Raw genomic sequence first — 25,847 nt, 5'->3', positions numbered from 1 at the left:
AGCTGCCTAGTTTGCCATTACTACTGGTATGTCTTAAAATGCTTGCATACTTAGTTTCCTTAACTATCATAATCCCTTTTCTTAAAAGATCTTTGAATTTCAACAATTACTATCCATCTCTCTCAAAAAATAATTAGAAACGTTAAGACTCCAAATATGATGCAAAGCTTCTCATTACCTCTGCATTATTCAACTTCCTTGAACATTTCACCATTTCTAGCTTTGAGTAATTTCCCTAGTTGGCTCCACTTTTTTTTAATCCTATTTTAGCCAGAGTTTTGGCAGCAGATTTTCTTCCAATCTTAGACAGCTTGGCAGCTGCCTCCTCCTGTGACCCTTCCTCAATTACAGACTGTTCTTGCAAAGCATGATCAGTATCCACATACATGCTGAATAAACACAGCTCTCTCTCCAGAAAATGCATCTTCCAAAAGGACAAAATAAACACCAACAAAAATAATCGATGTTCCTACAAGTAGGGCTGCACATTTCATTGTTTTGGCAAAATTAGAATTTTAGTTGTTAAAAAGAAACTGATTTTAATACATTGTTCTTGTTTCTATAAAATCCAGGGCTAAATTGATGAAAATACTGTGTTCAAAGTCAACCACAGCTTCCCACTGCCAGTTAAAGCACTGGCTGGCAAAATTCTATTATGTGGCTAAAAGCAAACACGATTTGTCAGTAGTTGCTAGACACTATCCACATTTTATAAAATGCTTTCCTAAAACACAATTAATTATTGGCCACATATTATAACGCCATCTTTGACTTTGTTGGTGTATAAAAACATTATTCCTCGCAATTAAGAATAATTCCGAAAAGGTGTGCCAGGCAATCACTGAGTATCTTCCCTCTCACAGAGAGAAGACCCACACCACCCCCTGGGATGGAGGTACAGTAGTTTTGTAGCAGGTGAGAGTAACAGCCACAAATCTCAGGGCTGGCTCCAGATCTTATGGCTGCAGGTCAAATGTAAAGAAGGAAGCCTCCAGTTTACCCCCACAGTGCTCTTTCAGCAGATGAACCAATAATTCTCCATATTAAACAATGTTTGGCAATATTACCGCAATGAGGATACTGCCTGTGTATTAATACTTGGGGACTTGAGGAGCTTGACCATCGACACAACTACCAGAAATCTTGTCAGACAATACTGCCACACAAGTCCATTGGCAACTCCTTAGAAAAGAAGCTCTTGATGTCTACATGTATCAATAGCTCAAATAGCATTCAGGCAAGTAATATTCAAGCCACACAAGTGATCATCTCCAGTAAGACAGTCCAAGCATACACCCGGAACATATAATTGACATTGCCATTTTTAAGACTCTCACCACAAATATATGGGAGTTACCCATTCAGCAGAAACCCAAGTGGCCCTGTCCAATAAATATTGTAATCAGAACAGGTTAGACAGTGGGCACCTTGTGGTAAGTGATTCATCTTCTGACTTTCCAAAAGATTTCCACCATCAACAAGGCATGTCAGCAATTTATTCACCTGGATAAGTGTAGATCTAATAATATTGATCATTTTTACACCATTTAGGATAAAGTAGCCTGCCTGATGACCTTACAAAGCACATCTTTCTCCTATACCAGTAACAGCAGTGTATACCATCTACAAAATGTAATGCAGCTACTCATCTAGGTACTCAGACAGCACATCATAAAAAGTGTGACCTTCACTGAACATGAAGGCAGAGCACAGGGCTAACGGCAGGACTCTTATCACTGTGGAGGAACAGAGAGATCTTGGATCCATGTCCACAGATCCCTCAAAGTTATTGTACAAGTTGACATGGTGGTTAAGAAGGCATTGTCATTCATTAGTTGGGGGATTGAGTTCAGAGCCACAAGGTAATGTAACTCCATAAACTCTGGTTAGACCACACTTGGGGTAGTGCGTTCAGTACTGGTTGCCTCATTATAGGAAGAATGTGTAAGCTTTGGAGAGTTCGGATGATGATGCCACCTGGAGAGCATTATGAAGAAAGCTGAGTGAGCTAGGGCTTTTCTCTTTGGAGCAAAGGAGGATGAGCTGTATTGATAGTGGATAGTCAACACCACCCCCACCCCGCCCCGGGGCAGAAATGGCTAACGTGAGAGAGCATAATTTTTAAGGTAATTGGATGAAGGATTCGCCACTCTAGGCCCCTCCCCCCACCTCTTCTCTTCTCCTCAACTATCACCTCCCTGTGGTATCCCTCCTCTTTCCCTTTCTCCCATGATCATTCACCTCTCCTATCAGATCCCTTCTTCTCCTGCCCTTTACCTTTTCCAACTATCATCACCCAGCTTCTTACTTCACCTCCCTCCCCCACCCACCTGGCTTCACCTTTCACCTTCTAGCTTGTACTCCTCCCCCTCCCCCCACTTCTTATTCTGATCTCTTCCCCATTCCTTTCCTGTCCTGATGAAAGCTTTCGGCCCGAAATGCTGACTGTTTATTCATTTCCATAGATGTTGCCTGACCTGCTGAGTTCCTCCAGCACTTTGTGTGTGTTACTCTGGATTTCTAGCTTTTACAGAATCACTTTCAAGTTCTCTAGAAAGCCTCTTTTTCTACTCCCTTCCACAACTAGCTGCAATGCTAACAGCTGTAAAGCCTCAAGACTGCAATTCCATTTCATGATTCCACCTCATTCAGAAATTCGAACCTCCTCCTCCATAACCTTCTTTCTATGCCTCTGTGAACTATCTTAGGAAGTTTTTCTATGCTGAAGTGTTTTATGGTAGTGCGACACTTTACAGTTCTAGCGATCCAGGTTCAATTCCCGCCGCTGCCTGTAAAAAGTTTGTAAGTTCTCCCTGAGGCTGAGTGAGTTTTCTTAGGGTGCTCTGGTTTCCTCTCACAGTCCGAAGTAGTACTGGTTGGTAGGTTAATTGGTTATTGTAATTTCTCCTGTGATTAGGCTAAGGTTAAATCAGGGATGGTGGGTGGCGAGGTTCAGAAGGGCCTACTTTGTGCTGTATCTCAATAAAAAATAAGAAATAAAAAAAAGTAGAAGCTATTATTGTCTGTAGGGTTATTCACCAAGCCTGGTGCTTAGGGCAAACAACCCTACAATTAAGCAGCCAACCCAAGCTACCAAACTTCTTTCATTTCAAAGAAGCTATTATTGTTATTCAAGGCAATTCCATGAAGGCATGGTCATGAGGGAATGCTATGTAATGCCTGAAGCTGTACCGTACATTGTTACTGTCATATGCACCACCTTGAAACACTAGATCTTAGGAGTAGAAAAAACATCTGTAATGAAAGCTCATCGACTCAAATTGAACACTTTCTCTTGTGGTGGAAACAGCCTGACTGGGGCAGAGTTTGCAGACTGTTGTTTCTCACTCTGTAAATTAGGGCTTAAGTTTTTCCACATTTAGTAATGAAGTTTTAATACAATCCAGGTGAGAGTTGCAGGTGTTAGAAAAAACATGATATCAAAGGAAAGCCTTACTTGTTATTAGCATTGTATACTGACAACTGGGCAAATACTGTGTATTTTTCTCTCAACTGGTCCTGTTGTGCATTTCTGATCATTGTTAAATACCTTTGATAACTTATGCTTTAGTTTTGCCCCATGACCTCCTTTTCTTGGTGCAATAAGCATCTGTGCACTGTACAGTATAATAAGATGACCAGCTTGTTCCTCTGCTGTGAGTCAGTTCAAGGAATGGGAACAAGTCTACAGCTTGTTAAGTCTTTCTGCTTCCCATAAAAAAATACAGAATGATTAAAAATATAATCCAGAGACCTCAACATTATTGCATCATACTGTCTCATCAAAGCACATTTCAGCAGAACAAAAAATAACATTCAGTTTATTGAATTTGGTCAAGCAGAAAAAAAATGATTGTGAAAGTAAATTTGCTCTAATCAATACCTGAAGGGAGTTTGTTAAAGGATCGTCATAAACACCAAAATCTGTCTATATTGAACAGCCCCTCTGCAGAGTATTCAATTAAAAATTGAAAAACAACTGGTTGCACATATTACAAATTCTCTAGATATTTATACAGGTTCAGATTTACATGAGCCATCATCTCCCAGATGGGCACCAACTTCATTTTCTCTGGAGATTTACCCTCCAGGGCTTTAATTTATTTATAGCTCCTCAAACTCTGCATGTCCAAATGTCCTAGAATATAGTATCAGCTCATTATTGTTCCACAGAACTTATTTCTCTAATGTGGACTCCATCATTTCCTCTCACCCAGTGGCTTCTTGAATCAATGATGCCTTCTGTCTGTCACCTTACAGTTTCTAGAGTCTTGGCTGCATGCTCATTTTCACCAACAACATCTGCACCCCAGAACAGGATTATTTAAAGATCCTTTTTTTTGAACAAAAAACAAACCTTTCCCTTTCTACCACCTGGCTCAATAAGCTGGTCCTGTACCTGGTCCAAGTTGCTTAGAGCATACTGACGCAGGCCCAAAACTGCCTTTTCTGTACTTGCACCATCATGATGCATAAGCTTTTCATGTCTTAAATCGCAAGAGTTTGTTTTTACAATGAGGTGATCATAGGAAAGTCAGTGACATGAGATCGGTCAAGATAGCATTGAATGATGGAGCAGGTACGAGGGGTCGTGGCCTAATTCTGTTTCATGATAAAATAATAAATTTCATTTTCAATCAATACTGCTCAATATAGTGAAGGTAAAACAAGGATCAAGTGGAATTATTTTGTAATATTGGACTGTATTTTGCCAAGATCCATCTTCATGGCTGAATGCTGGCAGCTTTTCTTTGTACCCCTGGCACAATCACCAAGATCCACTCCAATACTTGACTACACAACCTGCATTTTCAAGCACACTTACATAGGATTCACAATGACTACAGGCAGAAATCCACTTGTATATTTTTCTCAATAATTTCTGGTTTAGTAATCCATTTTAGCCTAAACTAGCACACAAATAAAATCAAATATCTTTTATCAAGATGACCCACTGTTTTTAATCATCAGTGGACTGGATTGATGTTATAATCACTTTTTAACCCACGAACAGGAAGACGCAAGAACAATTGTCAAAGGAAATGATTTATTTTTGCAGTAGAGATTGATTATTAAAAAAAGGTTCCAAATAATGTTACAGAAGCTACCCAGAGTGCTCATACCCATAAGGAATAGGGGGTCAATTTATAAACTTTGCTATGCTGCTCTAACAGTTTTGCTGATAATCCCATTTTGGATGTATTTCTCACATCTGAAAGGAAATAGTTTCATTTCAAGATTGAAATGTGGTATGTTGGACTTTACTAAGAAAGGATTTAAATACAAGAGTAAGGATGATTTATGTATTTTTAACAGACCTTGGTGAGACTTCACCGGCATATAGCTTTGCCTCCTTATCTGAAATACTTGCCATAGAAGAAATTAGTGGTTACAGGGATGGTGAATGTTCCCTTTAATAAATAGTGCAGACTAGAGAGGGATGACCTAACTGAAACATAGAAAATTCTTATGCTAGGCAGAGAAGAATGCAGGATGTTTCCCTTGGCTGAGGAATTTAAAAGTATAAGGCACGAGGAGAAATTCTTCAGAAGTTGGTGAATCTCTGAAATTCTCTATCCCGGAGGGTTGAGGAGGCTTAAGTCAATGATTTCATTTCAAACCAATACATTTCTTGGCAAAATGCTGGAAAGCAATGCTTCGCAGCCACAACCTTGCCTAATGGGAAAGTATCACATTTTGCAAATGTGAAAAAGAAGTCTTTTGTGTGGCTGAAAGGATCACAAGTTTTTCTTTTAAAAAGGTATGTTTAAATTAACCATTGTAAGGAAAAACCATCACAATTAAGCCACTATCTCTCTTCAAAATTTAGGTGGATATTTAATAAAAATGTACAATGCCCTGGGAATTATGGTGCACAGTTTAACATTTACTCCCTCATGAATCATCCATCCCATTGTTGCTAATGGAACCATGAGAACAATATAATCTAGGGCTTCACTAATCAAATGAAAATACTGATTATACCTTTAAGTCAAAATACTTTAACCAAAACGGAACCAGGCATTTCTGATCAACCAGTTGTTACCAGATTGTAACTGTTCATGAGCAATATTCTGCCAAATAACGACTCTTTTTCATATTCTCTTCTCCTTCTTTGCTTTAACCATCTATTTAATCAATTCTTAAGGCTGATGTGTGGCACCCTAGTTAGCTCTACAGCTTATATCTCAAATAAGCTGGGTTCGATCCTCATATTAGGTCTGTCTGTGTGGAGTTTGTGCATTTTTTCCATGAGCATGTGGATTCCCACTAGGTGTTAAAATTTCATCACTCCTCCCCAAATTAATTAACTACTGTGAAATATATGTTAGTCTACATAAGTGGTAAAAACCTGAAAAGAGATTGATGGATGTGTATGGACAGAAATTGCTGATACAGAAGAAAATTAAGAGAGTGGCCTGAGCAGCAGAAACTTTTAGGATTGCAGAACAGATTATGATAGACAAAGAAATGGTGATTCCTCTTGTAAAAGAATCCAAAACCAGGAGTCATAAATTAAAGATCATAACTGATGAGGAATTCAAGAAAAAATAATGCCCAGAGTAGTGTGAATATGGAAACAATATAACTTGGTGATATGAATAGTACAGATACAATCAAGAAGTACACAATAGGGAGGTGGAGTGAAATTAAGATGGCGCTAAACGGCGACTACTTCGCTCGCATCTGCAGAAACAGTTCTATTTCCATCTTTAACATCTTTATTTTTCCCTTTCAGGGTTCTTTTGAAGACCCTGACCTGGAGTTATACGCTGACTTCAGTTCATTGTGGGAATGGGACCCATTCTCTGAGTTTCGGGTCTGGCCATTGTTCGGCATGCCAAGGGTTTGGCCTGAGAGTCCAGCTCAAATTTGGAAGCCTAAAGATCTCGGGGTTCAGGAGACGGGTGGATAGAGGGTTGGTGTCATGGCAGGACATCCGTGTGTTATAGGGGGAGTCGGAAAATCTACTTCTCAGTGCCCAAAGACCCGGGATCTTTGCGATCTTTGGGAACTGACCTCGGAAAAAGCGACGTAAAGGACTTTTAACATGGTAAACCAGTGAGTTGTCTGTTATGTCTCCCCACTTGCTGGGAAAATGGAGACACCCCTTTCTCCCTTATCAGGGAGAGAGAGAATTCCAGGTGAAACGCGAAGTCTTTGGGGTAACTGTAAGTCTGTGTCTTTGCTATCGTTCTGCTCATGCTTAGTGCTTGCTTTTTTTTGCCGGTGGGAGGAGGGGGAATTGCAGCTCACTGCCACTTACACACGGGAGGGAGGGGAGCTGGGGGGGACTTTGGGGTTCTTACGTTTAACTGCCATTCATTCTTTGGGGCACTTCTCTGTTTTTGTGGATGTTTTGCGAAGAAAAAGCATTTCAGGACATATATTGTATACATTTCTCTGACATTAAATTGAACCTTTAAACCTTTGAACAAAGATAGATAGCATAGGTGACGTGAAAGGAATATAAGCACCTGCACAGACAAGTTAAACTTATTAAACACAAGAGATTCTGTAGGTGGTGGAAGTCCAGAGTAACTCACACAAAATGCTGGAGGAACTCAGCAGGTCAGCAGCAATCATGGACCTGATGACATCAACTCTTTATTTCCTTCCATGGATTCTGCTTAACCTGCTGAATTCAGACTTTTGTGTGTGTTACTCCAAGTTAAATGTGTTTCTGCCTGAAAATTCAAGGTAATTATATAAAAGTGATTACTGATTCAAACAGGAGTTGATTATCAAAATGATATTTACCTTTCCATGACTTCGCTTCATGTGGGATACATAGAGCTCTCGTTCTGAGAACCACTGTAGACATTCATTGCAAGTCCAGCCAAGCTTCTTCCCTTTTGGCCGCCTCTCGGCCGTTAGCATGGTAGTCTCATCCTTTTTACCATTGTTTAAACCATTAGAAGCTATGTGCACCGTGGAAGCTTCTGCTGTCTGGCCACATGACTTGCCCGTAGATGGAGACCCGGAGTCTGGAGACTTTTCAGTGGTTTCTGCAATGTTGTGAACATCCTAGTATAAAGATAAAGGATTGTTATAATTATCCAACTGGAAACCAGCACACTGGAAGCATTTAACATCATTTACTGCACAAATATGATGGCAGAATATAGTATTAATGCTGCAGCTATATAGGACCCTGGTCAGACCCCACTTGGAGTGCTGTGCTCAGTTCTGGTTGCCTCACTACAGGAAGGATGTGGAAGTCGTAGAAAGGGTGCAGAGGAGACTTTCAAGGATGTTGCCTGGATTGGGAAGCATGCCTTATGAGAATAGGTTGAGTGAACTTGGCCTTTTCTCTTTGGAGCAACGGAGAATGACAGTGACCTGATAGGGGTGTACAAGATAATGAGAGGCATTGATCGCGTGGCTAGCCAGAGGCTTTCTCCCAGGGCTGAAATGGTTGCCACAAGAGGACACAGGTTTAAGGTGCTGGGGAGTAGGTACAGAGGAGATGTCAGAGTTTTTTACTCAGAGAGTGGTGAGTGTGTGGAATGGGCTGCCGGCAACAGTGGTGGAGGCAGATACGATAGGGCCTTTTTAAGAGACTTTTGGATAGGTACATGGAGCTTAGAAAAATAGCGGGCTATAGGTAAGACTAGTCATTTCTAAGGTAGGGACATGTTTGGCACAACTTTGTGGGCCGAAGGGCTTGTATTGTGCTGTAGGTTTTCTATGTTTTCTATGTTTCTAAAATGATAAATCTGTACCAACTCCATAAAGGTAAAGCAAGGAAATAAAAAAATACTAATTTAGTCTGCACAAGACCAATCATAAACTATTTCTTATTCCTTATGATATCTTTATCAGAGTACGGCAGTAGGTGGGTGGTGCTATGATGGGAGGGGGAGAAGGAGGGCAAGGGCGAGTGCACGCATGCCTGTGGTATGTTTGAATTGTCAGGTGTATGATTAGTTTTTATTGTACTGCAGATCATGGTCTTTCTTTGGCGTTTTGCTATTGCTTGCTTGATGGCTGGAGGGTGCTGATGCTTTTTTTTTGCTCAAGAGTGGGAGGGTCGATGCTTTGCTGTTCCTTGTGCATGGGGGGGGGGGGCTTTGGTTTAATCTGTTTCAATCTATTGACCATAGCGGGCTACTTCTGCAGCTCTCAGTGTGTTAAGTGGTTGCACTCACACAAATTGCTTCCTATTATTAATTTTAAAATGCTTTGTACATTATCTGACAGGTATGCATTGAAACCAATATTTTGTAATAGGTTCAATTTCAGCAGCATAAAGTATCTACTGAACATTTAAAGTAGATTCACTTGTTCAAATCCTGGTGAGTGAAGCAATTTAATTTAACCATTGGCAGATTCTGGGTATGCTTTTTGTTCCTGCATTAAAATGTTTGTGGGTGAATGGTACTTGCATCCTACTGTCATGTAGTGCAGCTGTGTGAAATTCTATTCTTATGTGACCCTCATTAGTTGTTCATATAACCTTCGCAGGTTCATGTAAAACCTAGATGCATGATAGCAACCTACGGTGCATGCTGATTTTATGAAGTCTGGCAGCAGAGAGCAATGCATACTACCAGGTACAGCCGACCAATGTTGGATTCCACAACAGCATGGCAATTTTGAGTAGAACAAATTCAGGCAGTTCCTTTGGCATAAGTGCAGATAGTTCAAAATAGTGACACAAGTCTGTGTAGATACTGATATCTGAAGCAAAGAAGTAGCTGTTGGAGGAACTTAGCAGGTCAGGCAGCATCTCTGGAGGGAAATGGACAGTCAATGCTTCAGGTTGAGACCCTGTATATGGACTTTTAATGGTCACTTATTTTAGACACTCCCTCCTACTTCTCTCCCAAACCCACCTCTCACCAAAGGAACCTAGTAGTAATGAGTAATGCTAAGTGAAACTATTCTGAATCTGATCCCATAAGAAGAGCCATAGTAGAACAAGTTGAGAAACGCAAGGATAATCTTTCTAAGTGAGTTGCTCCTGGAAAGGCAAGGATAATCTCACTAAGTGATTTCAGTCTGACCTGCGATTCTAGATAACCTACCATTGGAGAAAACATCATTCACCTACCTATCTTGTAAAACCCAAGAAGAACTCTGTACTAACATTTGCTGAGAACAGGGTGTTCTACTTCCATAATTTCAACTGAGTTTTTCATTCAACCAACATCATATGCACTCTGAAGCAAGGATGATCATCACAACTGTACCAAGATGAGTAAATGGTTTGACTGAAATGTGTATGAATAAAAATTCTTATATGTTTGCTGGGAATTGCAACTTTTGAGAACTCTTCAGATGATCATTTGGGGAAAAAACAATGACTTAAAAACTCCAGACTTTACGAAAGTGTTGAGGCCCAAGTATAAATGCTTGCAAAGATACTGGAAACACACAATTACCAAATTAATTCAACTGTTGGGAATGAATCAGTTTCTTCTTATGATTTTCAAACCACAACTTCAACAATAAAAATTTCAGTTACTATAAAGCAAAGCTGGTGATTGAAAAGATTTTCAAAAGTTTCCATATGATTTAGAAAATTTTAATTTTCCATTACAAATCAATCAACTGGAAAATACCAAGGATTTTGCTTAGGATTGTGTGAGACTTTGGAAATGTATGAGACTGCTGTTTATTAATCAAGATTGGTTGTTAGGATATAGAAATTGAAAGAACATCTTTTCTGAAAAAACTGTTAGATAATATTGAGGAGCAACTGATTTTCTGCTTCTGGAAAAGTTATCTGTGGCTATACACCAAGTCTGATGACGCAGGTAATGCAAATGGAACTCTAGAGCCAGGGGAACTAGCTGACTCTTAAATGACTTAACAGGCCACTCTGTTCAAGGGACATCATGGATGGCGAATAGTGCTTGCCATCTATACTCATATCCTGGAAAATGAGTAAAAATACTGCCAATGTAATTTTATAATTTCATCCAATCTTTCCTCAAAATATTGTAGGGCCTGTCAGTTTTCATAAAGTTGTATACTACCATCCCTGCACTGCTCCTAAAATATTTCATTAAGGTTACTCTTCAATGGGCTAAAACTCGCTTAAAAATTGTAAAGTATTCTCAAAATAAGCAGCAGTAACATCGTGACTGTTACCTTTATTATTTTCTTTCCCTCATTATCAGTCATGCATCACAAACCATGATAAAATGTTACCTGTGGATATTTTCAATGTTATTGAAAACTACAAGCTAGCTCAAGCCACTGTGCTTACCTTGAAGTGTTCCATCATCAACTGTTTGTGCATGTAGACCAGTTTGCACACAGGACACTCGTAAACACAGATTCTCAACTTCCTTTTGTGCTGCTCAAAGTGCTTGTGTAGTGGGGCTTGCTGGTTGAAAACAGTTTCACACATTGAGCACTTGAAGATAACCCTGAAAATAGAGAATTTTTATATTAGCATCCAACTAGTAGCATAAATTAACAATAAATATTCCAAGATAATGAGATTTTTGAGAGATTAGATGTAACTACAAACGTATATTACTGTACATGGTTCTTCTCTTTTCACTAATTTCTGTACTATAGCTTATTAAAAATAATACCAAGTATGGGACCATGCAACACAGCATCACATTTCCAAGTCTAACCACAGTAAAAGTGGGGGAAAACCCACGGACTTCCGGGTCATCAAGGGAATGGCAGCGTAAGGAAAAGGTCTCTCGACAAAAAAGAAGGTAAACTGCCCCAAAATCGAATTTAGACAAATACTTAATATTGCATAACTATATTAATAAAAGGGGCAAGGATGATGTCTAAGAACAAGAATAAAAAGTCCGCTTCGAAGGCTGATAAACATAAAGAGATGCAGCAAGGCGACGGGCCTAGCTCCCCCATGGCAAGCCAGGACGGAGATAATGAGGGGGAATCGGTGACTCTGTCTTTGATTCTCGGAGAGATTCGCGAGTTCCGACAAGATAACAGCAAACAGCTGGAAGATATTAAAGGAGAAATAGTAAAAACTAACTTGCGGATAGATGAAGCCGAAGCGAGGATTGTTGGAATTGAAGAGAAGCTACAAAATGCCGAGGAAGTGATAGCAGAAATGCTGAAGCTACAAGACCAGCTCCAGTGGAAACTAATAGATCAAGAAGGCCGCTCGAGAAGGGAAAATGTGAGGATCTACGGAGTTCCCGAAGGAACCGAAGGTAAACCCGGATTGATGATTCCCTTCGTGGAGAAGCTACTTAGAGAGAACCTTGATATACCGGCCGCAAAAGACCTACAGATAGAAAGGGCTCACCGCACGTTGGCACCACAGCCTCCGGCAGGCGCCCAGCCCAGATCGATTCTGATCAGATTTCTCAGTTACAGAACGAAGGAAGAGGTGCTTAAAAGAGCATGGCAAAAGAAAGGTTTCATGTGGAACAACTGCAAAATCAGTTTAGACCACGACTACGCACCGGGGATTCTTGCCAGACGGAAGGAATATACGGAAACACGGAGAGTCCTGAAGGAAAACAACATCAGATTCCAGACCCTGTATCCAGCTCGGCTGAGAGTCTTTTATGACGAAGGGACAAAAACTTACGCTACGGTGGAGGAGGCAACATTGGACCTGGCGGACCGGGGACTACCTATTAAAGTTATCACCCAACCGGAGTCGCTACTGGAGAGGATTCGGTAGAAGTCGTGGCAGTTAGTGGGGCGAGGACGCTCCACTCGAACCAGAGTGTCAAACTACAAGGAAAAGCTGCAAATATTCAGACGCGAATGTACAGAGAATACAGATTAATTAAGAGAAATGACTGAAAAGAGTAAATCGCACTTAAAAGTAAAATGAAAACTGGTAACTGAAAATAAACTAGGCGGAATAACTTGAATGATAGCAATATGGTCAAGACATAAATAGGAGAAAATTCTCTATGATTATTCAAACTGCTGAGGGCCCTCTAACACAGGGTGAAGATAGAGGTTATCCCTCTGAACTGAGGCGGGTCGGTGCTCAGGCCTCACTGTGGGAAGTCGGGAAAAATTTTCAAATGTTATACGTTCAGAAATGTCTAGGGTGTGGTTATATGTCTTGGTTTACTGTTGAGAAGGGATTGCTTACTGTTTGGTTAGAAAAGGAGAGTGCTTTTTTTCTACTAGAGAAAAATGCAAACTGAATTGGTAAAAATAATTTCCTATAATGTTAATGGGGTTTTGAATCCAATTAAAAGAAATAAGATTATGTCTAAATTGAAAAAAGAGAGGGCACAAATAGCTTTCCTCCAGGAAACACATATGAGCCAATCTGAACATGGAAAATTAAAAAGAATGGGCTTTAAGCATATATTTTATTCATCATATAAATTGAGTCACAAAAGAGGGGTAGCTACTTTAATATCAAGTACTCTTAATTATGAACATATTTCAGAGACTAGAGACAAAGAAGGACAGTTTGTAAAAATCACAGGAAGAATAGAAGGTACAGAAATAACATTGCTGAATGTTTATGCTCCTCCAGGTAGTGAATGGTCATTTTATAAACACATTTTTGACCTAATGGTCAGTTCTCGAGGGGTAGTAATTTGTGGAGGGGATTTTAATATTAGATTAAATCCTATATTAGATTCTTCAAGAATAGTTACTCAGAATAAACCTCTGACTCGGAAAGTGAATTCATTGATGGAGGAGTTGGGAATTATAGATGTCTGGAGGGAATTACACCCTACTAGTAAAGATTATACATATTACTCTTTCCCTCATTCAGCCTATTCAAGGATAGACTATTTCTTTATCTTTAATACAGATAGACTCAGGATAAAAAACTGTAATATTGCAACAATTGATCTGTCGGATCATAGCCCAGTCTCTATGTCTCTAATCCTGGAAAGGAAAATGAGGAAAACACTATGGAGGCTAAACTCACATATACTCAATAACCCGAAAGTAATGGAGAGATTAAGGGGAGAAATCAAAGAATATCTAGACCTTAATGACACGGGAGAAACATCACCAGTGATTTTATGGGATACATTGAAAGCTGTACTGAGAGGGAAAATTATTTCCATTACTACTCACATGAAAAAAATCAATGCACAAAAATTAGCAGACCTTCAAGGAAAATTAAAACAACTTCAAGTTGTAGATAGCAACAAAAGTAATTCAAATCGAAAACAGGAAATTAGGAAATTGCAAAGTGAAATTGATGATATTTATACATTGGAAACTCAAAGAAATTTTCTTTACCTGAGACAAAAGAATTATGAAGTAGGAGGTAAATCAGCTAGATTATTAGCATATAAATTACGAAAACAACAAGCAGACAATACAATTCATAAAATAAAGAATCCAAAGACAAAGCTTGTGGAGAGTACAATAGGGAAAATTCAAGAGAGTTTTGAAACATATTATCGAGAGCTGTACTCCCAACCCCGGGCCCCCAATGAGCCCTATATAGACAGTGTATTGAATTTTTTAGATCTACCTAAACTTACAGATTTACAAAATGAAAGTTTATTAGAACCAGTAACTGTCAAAGAACTGAACGTGGCCATCTCTAGGTTAAAGGCTGGAAAGTCCCCGGGTTCTGATGAGTTTACCTCAGAGTGGTACAAGTCCCTGAAGACACAGTTAGCCCCATTACTACTTAACACCTTTAATTGGATCTTGCAGAGAGGAGAAACTCCACCTTCCTGGAGAGAAGCGATTATTTCAGTTATTCCTAAAGAGGGTAAAGATAAACTAGAATGTGGCAATTATCGGCCAATTAGTGTTCTTAATTTAGATTACAAACTATTTACATCTATATTAGTGCGCAGATTGGAAAAGCTTTTACCTGGCCTAATCCATTTAGACCAGACTGGATTTATTCAACAAAGACAAACACAGGGCAACATAAGGAGAACTCTGCACATATTAGAACAGGTTAATAAGAACGAGACAGAGACAATGGTAGTAGGATTGGATGCTGAGAAAGCTTTTGATTCGGTTAGTTGGGCATTCCTCTACAGAGTGTTAGGAAGATTCGGCTTTCAAGAAAGGTTTATTAAAGTAATTCAGACTCTATATGACAGCCCTACAGCCCGAATTAAGATAAATGGGGACCTCTCTGACTCCTTCATTTTAGAGAGAGGCACTAGACAGGGATGCCCAATTTCTCCGCTCCTTTTTGCGCTATATATTGAACCACTTGCCCAACTAATAAGACAGAGCGAAATCGTAAAAGGTATCAAGGTGGCAGGGATTGAACAGAAAGTGGCGTTATTCGCAGATGATGTTTTGGTCTATCTGAGTGAACCAGAAAAATCATTTATAGGATTGTTTACACTGTTGGATGACTTTGGGAAAATATCAGGTTATAAAATAAATGTAAAGAAAACGCAGGTTATGTCCCTAAATTATACACCATCCAAAAAATTGCAGGATACATACGATCTTAAGTGGGAAGCTAAATCATTAAAATATTTAGGAATAACCCTGCCGAAGGATCTTTCAACACTGTCACAGGTAAATTATGGGCCATTAATCTCAGAGATAAAAGCAGATATGCATAGATGGAATCTTATCCCCTTTTTAAGTTTAAATTCAAGGATAAATACTATAAAAATGAATATTCTTCCTCGGTTATTATATCTTTTCCGTACTTTACCAGTGGAGGTGGATGATAATCAATTCAGGGAATGGGACAAATGGATTTCCCGCTTCATTTGGCAAGGAAGGAAACCTAGAATTCGATATAACACCTTACAGTTAGGGAAGGAAGGAGGAGGTATGGTTCTTCCTTGCCTGAGAAATTATTTTTATGCCTCACAAATAACCCCTCTGTTATATTGGTGTAATAGGGAATATAAGGCTAGATGGAAGGAAATAGAATTTGGATTAGTTGACAGTTTTCCTCTTCAGGCCTCAATAGCTGACAAAGGATTGATGGCCCAGTTGGAAAAATTTAATAATGCTTGGATAAATCTTACATTAAAAGTATGGCAGAAGGTGGTTAATTCATGTGGAATTAATAACATGTTAAAACTCTTTAGATGGTGTGCATATGATACCGAATTCCTTCCCAACAGAGGAGATAAAAGATTTGAGCTATGGATAAAGAAAGGTCTTACAACCTACCTCTCATTTATAGATAAAAGAGTATTACAAAGTTTCCAAATCCTGCAGGACAAACATGGCCTAGAACATAATGACTTTTTTAGGTACCTTCAAATACGAAACTATGTTAACCAGAGTTGTAGATATACAGACCTATCAACAGTAGAATTAGAATTTTTCAAGATTCTGAATTCGGCTTGCAGTTCAATACCTAGTAAATCAGTTTCTCGCCTATATAATGCACTCTCCCATGCTAAAAATGTAAATACACTGTATATTAAAGAGAAGTGGGAGAAAGAAGCGGGGTTGGTACTTTCAGAGGAGGCTTGGGGGAAAACTGCAGCTTTCAATGGTCCTCGACTAATTCTTTGACTTGGAGAGAACATTGTTGGAAAAACATTATAAGATACTTCAAGACCCCATATCAGGAAAAATATAAAGATACAACTGTGATGTGTTGGAGAAGGTGCGGCTCCAAGGAGGCAAATCATTTTCATATTTTCTGGGATTGCCCTAAATTAAGTCTATTTTGGGAAGGTATTCATAGAACATTAGTTAAGGTACTTAGGTCCCAGATACCTCTGAACTTTGAGATGCTCTATTTGGGGCATGTATTGTTCCTTGAACAGAAGGAAGATATAAAGTTGCTGCAGGCCCTCTTAGCGGCAAGTAAGAAATCAATCACTAGAAAATGGCTAAATCCAATACCACCTACATTAGAAGATTGGTACGAAATTATCTTGGAAATATTTAAAATGGAAAAGTTGACTTACTCCCTGAGAACTCAAAAAGAAACATTTTATCAAATCTGGAATAAATGGATTGAATATATAACCCCAATGCGAGCAGACTTTAGATGACTCTCCTAATGATTTATATTGCTCTTCTCATCAACACAGTAATATTGCTAACGTAAGCAAACCTAGTCTAAATGTTTGTTTTTTTTTGGAAAATACAGAATTAACACAAGTAAAGGGAAAGATTTGGGAAAGGGATAAAAAAAATGAAAAAATTAAGTAAATAAGTACATAGGGATTGGATAATTATGTCTGCGGGCAGGAACAAGCACGAACAAATTGGGATATAAACACCTACAATGGTTGGTATATAGGCTTGTATGCAACATTTTGGACCAGTGGAAATGGTCCAGAAGGGTTGTATGGAAACTATTATTACCATTTTTCTTAACAACTAATTTCATTACTTAGCCTAATAGGTTAGATTTACCACAGTACATAATTATCTATTTAAATGTTTATTTTCCTTTTATATCATCTCAATGTGTACTTAAGAATGTATAAATAATTGTAGTTTTATACATATAAAAAAATGGAAAAGGTTATATGTGTGAAAAAAGTACATGATAATTGTGAATTCCTTATCCAAATAAAAATAAAATTTAAAAAAAAGTGAGGGAAAACCCATCTATGCAAGAGTAACAAACCCCTCCTTGCTGTCCAAATTGGTAATTAGTTCCTCAACATACTGATTCAGAAATCCAACATATATGTTCTAGGAATTTACCCCCTACGTAACTTAGATTAATTTGGCAAACTTGGAATTTCCAGTTCCTGTTGGTTAAGGTTTCTTCATGATTACTGCCTTATTTCTCTTAGGTGCACCTCTTCATGTTCTTATTTATACTGTGCTCTATATTATAATTACTATTTAGAGTCCTCCTTCCTAATCCCCCCACTATACCTTTTACAAAGTGTAGTAAATAAATTTAAAATAAAAATGTTAAATGCATTTGAAAATGTGAAGTAGAAACACGAATGGTTTGGCACCAAGCTCACCAGGTATGTTTGCTGTGTTTCCTTCACACTCACTGGAGTCCCATTCTCTGTTCCGCTCCACTTATTAGGATCCCACTTACCACTCTCTACTTAATTTTGCCTTTTTACACAGTATCTCATATAATAGTAATAAAAAAAAACTCAACTAAAGTTGTATTGGGGCTTTAACAGCAGTGATGTCCAATTGCTAGAAAAATCTGTGCGTTGGCACCATTAAAGTTTTAAATTGACCTGTCAATCCTGTGAGGTAATTGAACAACAAACAATCTTGGCCTTAACTACTCTCTTCCTGCCATAACCCTCAAATCTCTTGTAGCTTAAATTTCCTTCAGTTTTGGTTTCAAATATATACACCCCGACTCCACCTCCAGAGCTCTCTGAAAACGGTGATAAAAGAAACATTCAGCCAAATGTGAAGCAGTGGGAAATAATCATCTAAATCATGTTGATAGTCAGTGAAAATATCTACATGTGTTGCATTTGGAAATATTACTATTTTTAAATAAAATATTTTACTCATAGAAAAGAGGTGCTTACATAATAATTAGTATACTTGCTAGCAGAAGATTTATTATCTTTTGTATTGTTCCTGGCCTCTTCAGCTCAAAAATTGTTTTCAGGGCACCAGGGAGAGCAATATGACACTCCGAAGAGGAGAATCACTGCTTTCACAGTGAAGTCAGTTCAGATCTTGGAAATAGTTTACACTAATAAATCTGGCCAGTATAATATGTGTTTGAATAAAGTACTGAACTACCGTATAGAATTCCATTCAATAATTGTGCTTCTGTACTGCTAAGTGGTCTGAATATACAAACAATTACACTGGTTTATATCTTCAGATGACCCTGTAATTAATACAGATAAGTTCAAACAGGTATCCTGGACTTACTCAGATGGTGGATGCTTAACTAACGGATGCTGAGAGCTGTAATGAGAGTTGACGCTTTGGGCTGACTTGAAGGCCATTGGACAAATTGTGCATTTATGAAAAGATTCAGTGTGCGAAACTTGAATGTGAGTCTTGATTGTGTTCAGATCACTAAAGATGCCCCCACAATGCATACATCTGTGTAAAGGAGAAAGAGCAAAATAAACATTAGCATGAATAATTGACTATTTCACAGTAAAAAACTTATATTTATAAGGTGAACAGAACTATTGCCAAATTTCTTTCACCTGTTCTTTTGAAGCCCATCTTAGCTATAAGCATAACTCGCACTAAAATAGTAAAATATATAATAAATAGGGATGCAAAATAAGGAGATCTAAAAAGAACAAACTGTTTCCCTGGACCTTTTCCAGACAAATTAAAAGACTAACCACACTGTGAAGTTTACTGCCTCTTTATGGAATAAGGAAACTTGACTTAATAGCTCCTTGGCTGACACTACTGAAAACACCTTATCTGGCCTTTGTGTCTTTCAAAGGTCTTCTGCAATTGTAGGGGGCATAGTATATTTAGCTATAATGTTATATATTCCACTTCTGAATAAGGAAACAACTAGAGATTTATAATATGGGTATGAGGATTCCAGTTATATTTATGTGCAAAATTCCTGGAATATCTGCTTTTGTAAGGAACATACAAGAAATACCATCAAGCTTCATTCTTCTTAGTTATCAGAACCGTTCAGCCCATTGAGTCTATACCAACTGTCAAACACCAACTTACACTAATCCAACACTGATCTCATTTCATTCTCCCCACAATTTATTAATACCTGCAGATTCTACTGCTTATCTACTGTTTGGGGACAATTTATGCTGGCCAGTTAACCTACTAACCCACTCACCACAGGGAGAACACACAAAATCCTCACCAAATATCAGGATCAAACCTAGGCTGCTGGAACTGTAAGGGCAGCATCTTTGTTAGCTGTACCAGTGTTGCCCCATTCAACAATGTGCCTCCATTTTCTGGTTACTTTCAGAGAATAAACGATATTCAGGGACTGTTGATGATCCCACAACACCAACTAACTTTCACTTCTGACCTGCCATTCATTGAAGCAGTAACAGCAGTTAATGCATTCAACAATTACGCTGTGTTCCTGACTCATAATTTTGAGATCTGAGGAAATTCTTTCAGAGAGCAGCCTGACTTGCTGAACATTTCCAGTAATGTTTTGTTTAACACCAGTGATCTACAGTGCTCGTGCAGTAGAAATATATATTAAAAAAAGCAGTATTTCCTCATACGAATCTTGGAGCATTACTGGCCAATGTTTATCTGCAGGAGGAGAACAATACATTTAATGTCAAACTGTCCTTCTTTTTCTCCTTAATTTCTCTATGTATAGATTTTATTTATTTTAGAGCAGTAATTCAAGTGTAATTTTTCAAAAAAATGATTAATTAGCGCTAGAATGTTTTTTCATACTGACCTATATGCTACTGTCCGTGCATAGTGTAGGCAGTTCTCCTTGACGTGAGTTTGGAAATAAGCTGAACGACATACTGCACCACATTCCGGACAGCAATAAGGGGACTTGTGTGCATGAATACGCAGATGAGCAGCATAACTGCATTTATTGGGTAGCATCATCTGGCAGACCCGACATGTCTTGGAAAGAAGAAACACAAGGAATGCAATTTAAAAATATTGCTAAAATACACAGTACTTTCATAGACCATCTTATTTGGTTCAAAATAAACGGCAGAGGGTAGAGGATGGTGGAAGAAAGAGAGCTGCATCTGTGATGCATAGTTTTAGGAAACACTTGAGCTGACATAGAAATTACCAAAAGACACATATCCACTCAGTTAAAAAGGTTCTTGCGCATCATGGGCAAAATATATGACAGAATCCTTTCTTCAGGTCTGAAAAAAAAGAGTTACTCAAGAGAAATTTATTTCTCCATTTTATGCTGGTACATTTATTCACATCTGTGTGGAAGATTATTTGGACAGTGAGACAGCAAGCACCAATATTAATAACCAGACTGTAAGAATTTACACAAGATCTCCGATCAAGAAAACTGTTTTGTTCCGGAAAACAGTGTAAAACACGAAGAACTAAAGAGGTTCTGATTGAAAAGATAAATTTTAATCTAACCAGAAAGGTAGAAAAAAGTTGCCAAGAACAATTATGGTCAAAAATCACGATCGCCTATGTCAGATGACATAGTGCATGATGATGATGGTGATGAAACAGAATAAAACGGCCACGAGGAATTCTGCAGGTGCCGGAAATTCAAGCAACACACATCAAAGTTGCTGGTGAACGCAGCAGGCCAGGCAGCATCTCTAGGAAGAGGTACAGTCGACGTTTCGGGCCGAGACCCTTCATCAGGACTAACTGAAAGAAGAACTAGTAAGAGATTTGAAAGTGGGAGGGGGAGGGGGAGATCCAGAATGATAGGAGAAGACAGGAGGGGGAGGGATAGAGCCAAGAGCTGGACAGGTGATAGGCAAAAGGGATTTGAGAGGATCATGGGACAGGAGGCCCAGGGAGAAGGAAAATGGGGAGGGAGGGGAAAAAAACCCAGAGGATGGGCAAGGGGCATAGTCAGAGGGACAGAGGGAGAAAAAGGAGAGAGAGAGAAAGAATGTGTATATATAAATAAATAACAGATGGGGTACGAGGGGGAGGTGGGGCATTAGCAGAAGTTCATGCCATCAGGTTGGAGGCTACCCAGACGGAATATAAGGTGTTGTTGCTCCAACCTGAGTGTGGCTTCATCCTTACAGTAGAGGAGGCCGTGGATAGACATATCAGAATGGGAATGGGATGTGGAATTAAAATGTGTGGCCACTGGGAGATCCTGCTTTCTCTGGCGGACAGAGCGTAGGTATTCAGCGAAACGATCTCCCATTCTGCGTCAGGTCTCGCCAATATATAGAAGGCCACATCGGGAGCACTGGACGCAGTATATCACCCCAGCCGACTCACAGGTGAAGTGTCGCCTCACCTGGAAGGACTGTCTAGGGCCCTGAATGGTGGTAAGGGGGGAAGTGTAAGGGCATGTGTAGCACTTGTTCCACTTACAAGGATAAGTGCCAGGAGGGAGATCAGTGGAGAGGGATGGGGGGGACGAATGGACAAGGGAAAATAAAACGGCCCTAAGATTGCAACAATCACAAAAGGCAATATATTACACAAAAAATATATTAAAAACACAGCCTATGTATTGGTAAATAAGTTAACAAAAGATGAAAAAAAAAATCAAGCACAGTTTTGCTTATTCGATATTTCCCAATTTAGCTTGAAATTACCCCCAAGTCTGTTTTGATGTAGTAACAGAGAGCCTGCCCCCAACAGGTTAGTTACCCATTGCTGCTTTCTGGCATTGATTGCTTGTTTCATCAGTTTATAGTTGTAATAAGCTATGTATAAATTTAATAGTTCGGTAATGAAATGGGGAAAGAAAAATCCTCCAGTTTTATTGGAGATTGAAGCTGCATTGTGCTCTGCTTTAAAGCAGTAACTTAAGCTGTTTAGTATATTAAAAAAAGGTATTTGAAAGTGAAATAATCACTGTCCTTGCAGAATTCAATTAACTGCGCTCTACTAAAAGATATCCTAAAATAACACAAATGTGCATGACAGGATATTTTACTTGCAAAATTCAGAAAATTTAAAAATTTACATGTATACAACAACTGCTTTTTGAGGTCCAGCAGACAGCACAAGTTATTGCTGTGGATTAACTTCCTTGGTGGGGAAGAGGAGCTCAGCAGGTCAAGCAGCATCCATGGAGAGGAATAAATAGTCGAAATTTCAGGCAAGACTCGAAATGTCAACTGCTTATAAGAGAAAGTGGTTGCCACCTGAAGCATGATTCCAGTGGAGATACAATTACCATGTTTAAGAGACCTAGAAGGATACGATTCAAATGGAGGTAAAAAGGATTAGTGTAGATGGGCAAAAACATCAGCATGGCCATTTCTTTGCTGGAAACTCAAATATCTAATTTAACTTCAAGCGGTGTGGAGCACAATAATAAATTGACATGAGTTCTACTTGGAGAAAAGATTGGCTGACTGGCAGGAAGCAAAGAATGGGAACAAAGGGGGCCTTTTCTGATTGGTTGCTGGTGACTAGTAGTGTTCTGCAGGGGTCAATGTTGGGAGCACTTCTTTTTAGGTTATATATCAACGATTTGGAAAATAGAATTGATGGTTTTGTGGCCAAGTTTGTGGATGATAGGTAGAGGGCCAGGTATTGTTGAGGAGGCAGGGAGTACGCAGAAGGACTTAGATTCAGAGAATGGCAAAGAAATGGCAGATGGAATGTAGTCTGGGTAAGTATATGGTCATGTACTTTAGAAGAAGGTATAAAAGCATAGAATATTTTCTAAATGAGAAGAAAATTCATAAATCAGAGGTGAAAAAGCATTTTGGAGTCCTTGTTCTGGAGTCCCTAATGGTTAACTTGTAGGTTGAGCCAGCAGTAAGGAAGGTCATTGTGAGAGGACTAGAATATAAAGGCAAGGATGTAATGATAAAGTTTGATAAGGCATTGGTCAGACCACATGGAGTACTGTGAGCAGGTTTTGGCCTCTTATCTAAGAAAGGACGTGCTGACAATGGAAAGAGTCCAGAGGATGTTTATGAGAATGATTCTGGGAATGAAAGAGTTAATGTTGAAGAGTTTAGAAGAATGAGGGGAGATCTCATTGAAACCTATTGAATATTGAAAGACCTAGATAGTGTAGATGTGGCAAGGAGGTTTCCAGTAGTGGGGGAGTCTAAGACCACTAGAGGGTGCAGCCTCAGTGTAGAGTAGGGGTTCCCATTGGTTAATGGTAGGTGACCATGGCATAAAAAAAAGGATGGGAACCCCTAGAATAGAAGGACATTCTTTTAGAACAGAAATAAGGAGGAATTTCTTAAGCCCAAAGGTGGTGAATCTGTGAATTTCATTGCCACAGATGGCTGTGGAGGCCAAGTCATTGGGTACATTTAAAGTGGAGGTTGATGGGTTCGTGATTAGTAAGGGTATCAAAGGTTTAAGGGAGAAGGCAGGAGAATGGGGCTGTGAGGGATAATAAATCGGCCATGATGGAATGGCAGGGCAGACTCAATGGGCCAAATGGCCTAATCCTACTATGTTTTATAGTACACTCTGCTGCATCATGGAATAGATAAAGGATTTGAATCTAAAATCTAGTAGTTGTGGAGCAGATGTCTGTTATAGTCATAGAACACCACAGCATAGAAACACACCCTTCAGCATATCTAGTCTATGCCAAACTGGTATTCTGCCTAGTCACATCCTCCGACACCTGGACCACAGCCCTTCCAACCCTTTCCATCCATGTACTTATCCAATATTCTCTAATGTTGAAACAAAGCCCGCATCCACCACTTCCTCTGGCAGCTCATTCCACACTCATACTGCCCTCTGAGTAAAGACATTTCCGGCCCATTCCTCTTAAATATGTCACATTTCATTCTTAAGCTATGACCTCCAGTTCCAGTTTCACCCAAATTCAGTGGAAAAAGCTTGCTGCTCTTACCTTATCTAATCCCTTCATAATTTTGTACACCTCTATCAACTCTTCCCTCATTATTCTACACTCCAGGGAATAAAGTCGTAACCTATTCAACCTTCACATAACTGAGTTCTTCAAGTTCCAGCAATATCCTTGCATTTTTTTTCCTGCACTCTTTCAACCTTGTTAATATCTTTCCTGAAGATAGGTGACCAGAACTGCATGCAATACTCCAAATTTGGTCTGAACAATTTTTTTAATATAAACTTCAACACAATATCCCAGTACTCAACACTTTGATTTATAAAAGCCAATGTGCCAAAAGCTCTCTTAAGTACCCTAACTACTGTATCTGTGGTGCCCACTTTCAAGGAGTTATGGATCTGTACTCCTAAATCCCTCTGTTCTACCACACTCTTCAGTGCCCTACCATGCACCATGTAAGTCCTCCCCTGGTATGCCCTCTCACAGTGCATCACTTCATACTTGTCTCCATTAAATTTCATCTGCCATTTTTCATTTTTCCAGCTCGTCCAGCCCTTCATTCCAACTGATTTTTATAGGAGTACCATTGAGTGGTCTGGCCAGCTACATCATCATCTGGTATGGGAATTGCAAGACATCTGACTGCAAGTTGCTATGAAGGATTGTAAGGACTGCTCAGAAGATCATTGGGGTTGCTTTTCCTCCCAAAGATATTTATCAGGAGCACTGCATAGACATAGCCCTTAAGATTGTCAATGATTCCTCCCGATCCTCCAACAAACTCTTTGACCCCCTATCTCAGGTTGAAGATACTATAACATTAAGACAAGAACTGATAGGATGGGAACCCCAGGCCACAAGACTACTGAACATTCAGCCCGGGGGGGTGGGGGGGGGGAAGGGTGCATCAGTGTTCAGTGTGATGGAGCTGGAGAAGTTTCTACCAATATACATTGACTATGGTCTTTCTGTTAATAAGTGCAACATGCAGTTACAGAGAGAAGTGATAAAACCCAACAAGGGCAGCTTACGCAACAGCTTGTTGGGTATTTAAAATTTCAGTAATATATGAGTAATATTTTATATATATTGCTAAGCATTCTTTGTTATTAACATAATGCATTGCCAGTTATATGTAAAAGTACATTAATGGCATATGTCATTATGCTGCCACATCTACATGCATGCTTCGCTTAAAGTAAAAAAATGAAGTTAGATTCACATTCCAGACTCCCTTGTTTTCTTTCCAATTAATTTTATGTTTGTGGAATCTTACAAGAAAGCATTCAAATGGCTCCTTAACTGAAGTACAACATTTAAAAGAGCAGTTGAAATTGCTATATCAACATTAAACACCAGAGAGTGATGCAGTTGAGTTGTAGTTGGGAATGAAAGAGTGTGAGCGATTTGTATGCGGTAAAAACAGGAGGGTTGGCATTGTAGGGGCATGATTGACAGATTCAACTACAACTTGATTGGAGAGCCAGACACTGTAACAGAGGCTGAAAACAGAGTAACAGAGAACTGAAAGCAAATTAAGAAAGGTAATGAACGATGCCGCAATTGTCTCCATGCTAGACACCATGAATTGTTG

The 25,847-nt window shown here is 39.1% G+C and overlaps 1 protein-coding gene across 4 annotated transcripts in view; it reads right to left on the bottom strand.

Annotated features, from left to right (window-relative positions):
* The window catches only part of znf592 (zinc finger protein 592), a 221,210-nt gene that overhangs the window by 22,508 nt on the left and 172,855 nt on the right, over positions 1 to 25,847 (bottom strand). For all 4 annotated transcript variants that reach the window (XM_063070873.1, XM_063070876.1, XM_063070875.1 and 1 more), the window contains exons 4-7: positions 20,216 to 20,394; positions 18,721 to 18,897; positions 11,219 to 11,381; positions 7,762 to 8,028 (exon numbers count right to left, since the gene is read on the bottom strand). In XM_063070873.1, coding sequence (XP_062926943.1) covers positions 7,762 to 8,028; positions 11,219 to 11,381; positions 18,721 to 18,897; positions 20,216 to 20,394 — 786 coding nt within the window. The remainder of the gene's footprint in view (positions 1 to 7,761; positions 8,029 to 11,218; positions 11,382 to 18,720; positions 18,898 to 20,215; positions 20,395 to 25,847) is intronic.

The sequence above is a fragment of the Mobula hypostoma genome, chromosome 18, assembly GCF_963921235.1.
Source record: "Mobula hypostoma chromosome 18, sMobHyp1.1, whole genome shotgun sequence".
In the NCBI taxonomy this organism is placed as follows: domain Eukaryota; kingdom Metazoa; phylum Chordata; class Chondrichthyes; order Myliobatiformes; family Myliobatidae; genus Mobula; species Mobula hypostoma.
The sequence above is the reverse complement of the archived record's forward strand: the minus strand, read 5'-3'. Positions and strand labels throughout refer to the sequence as shown.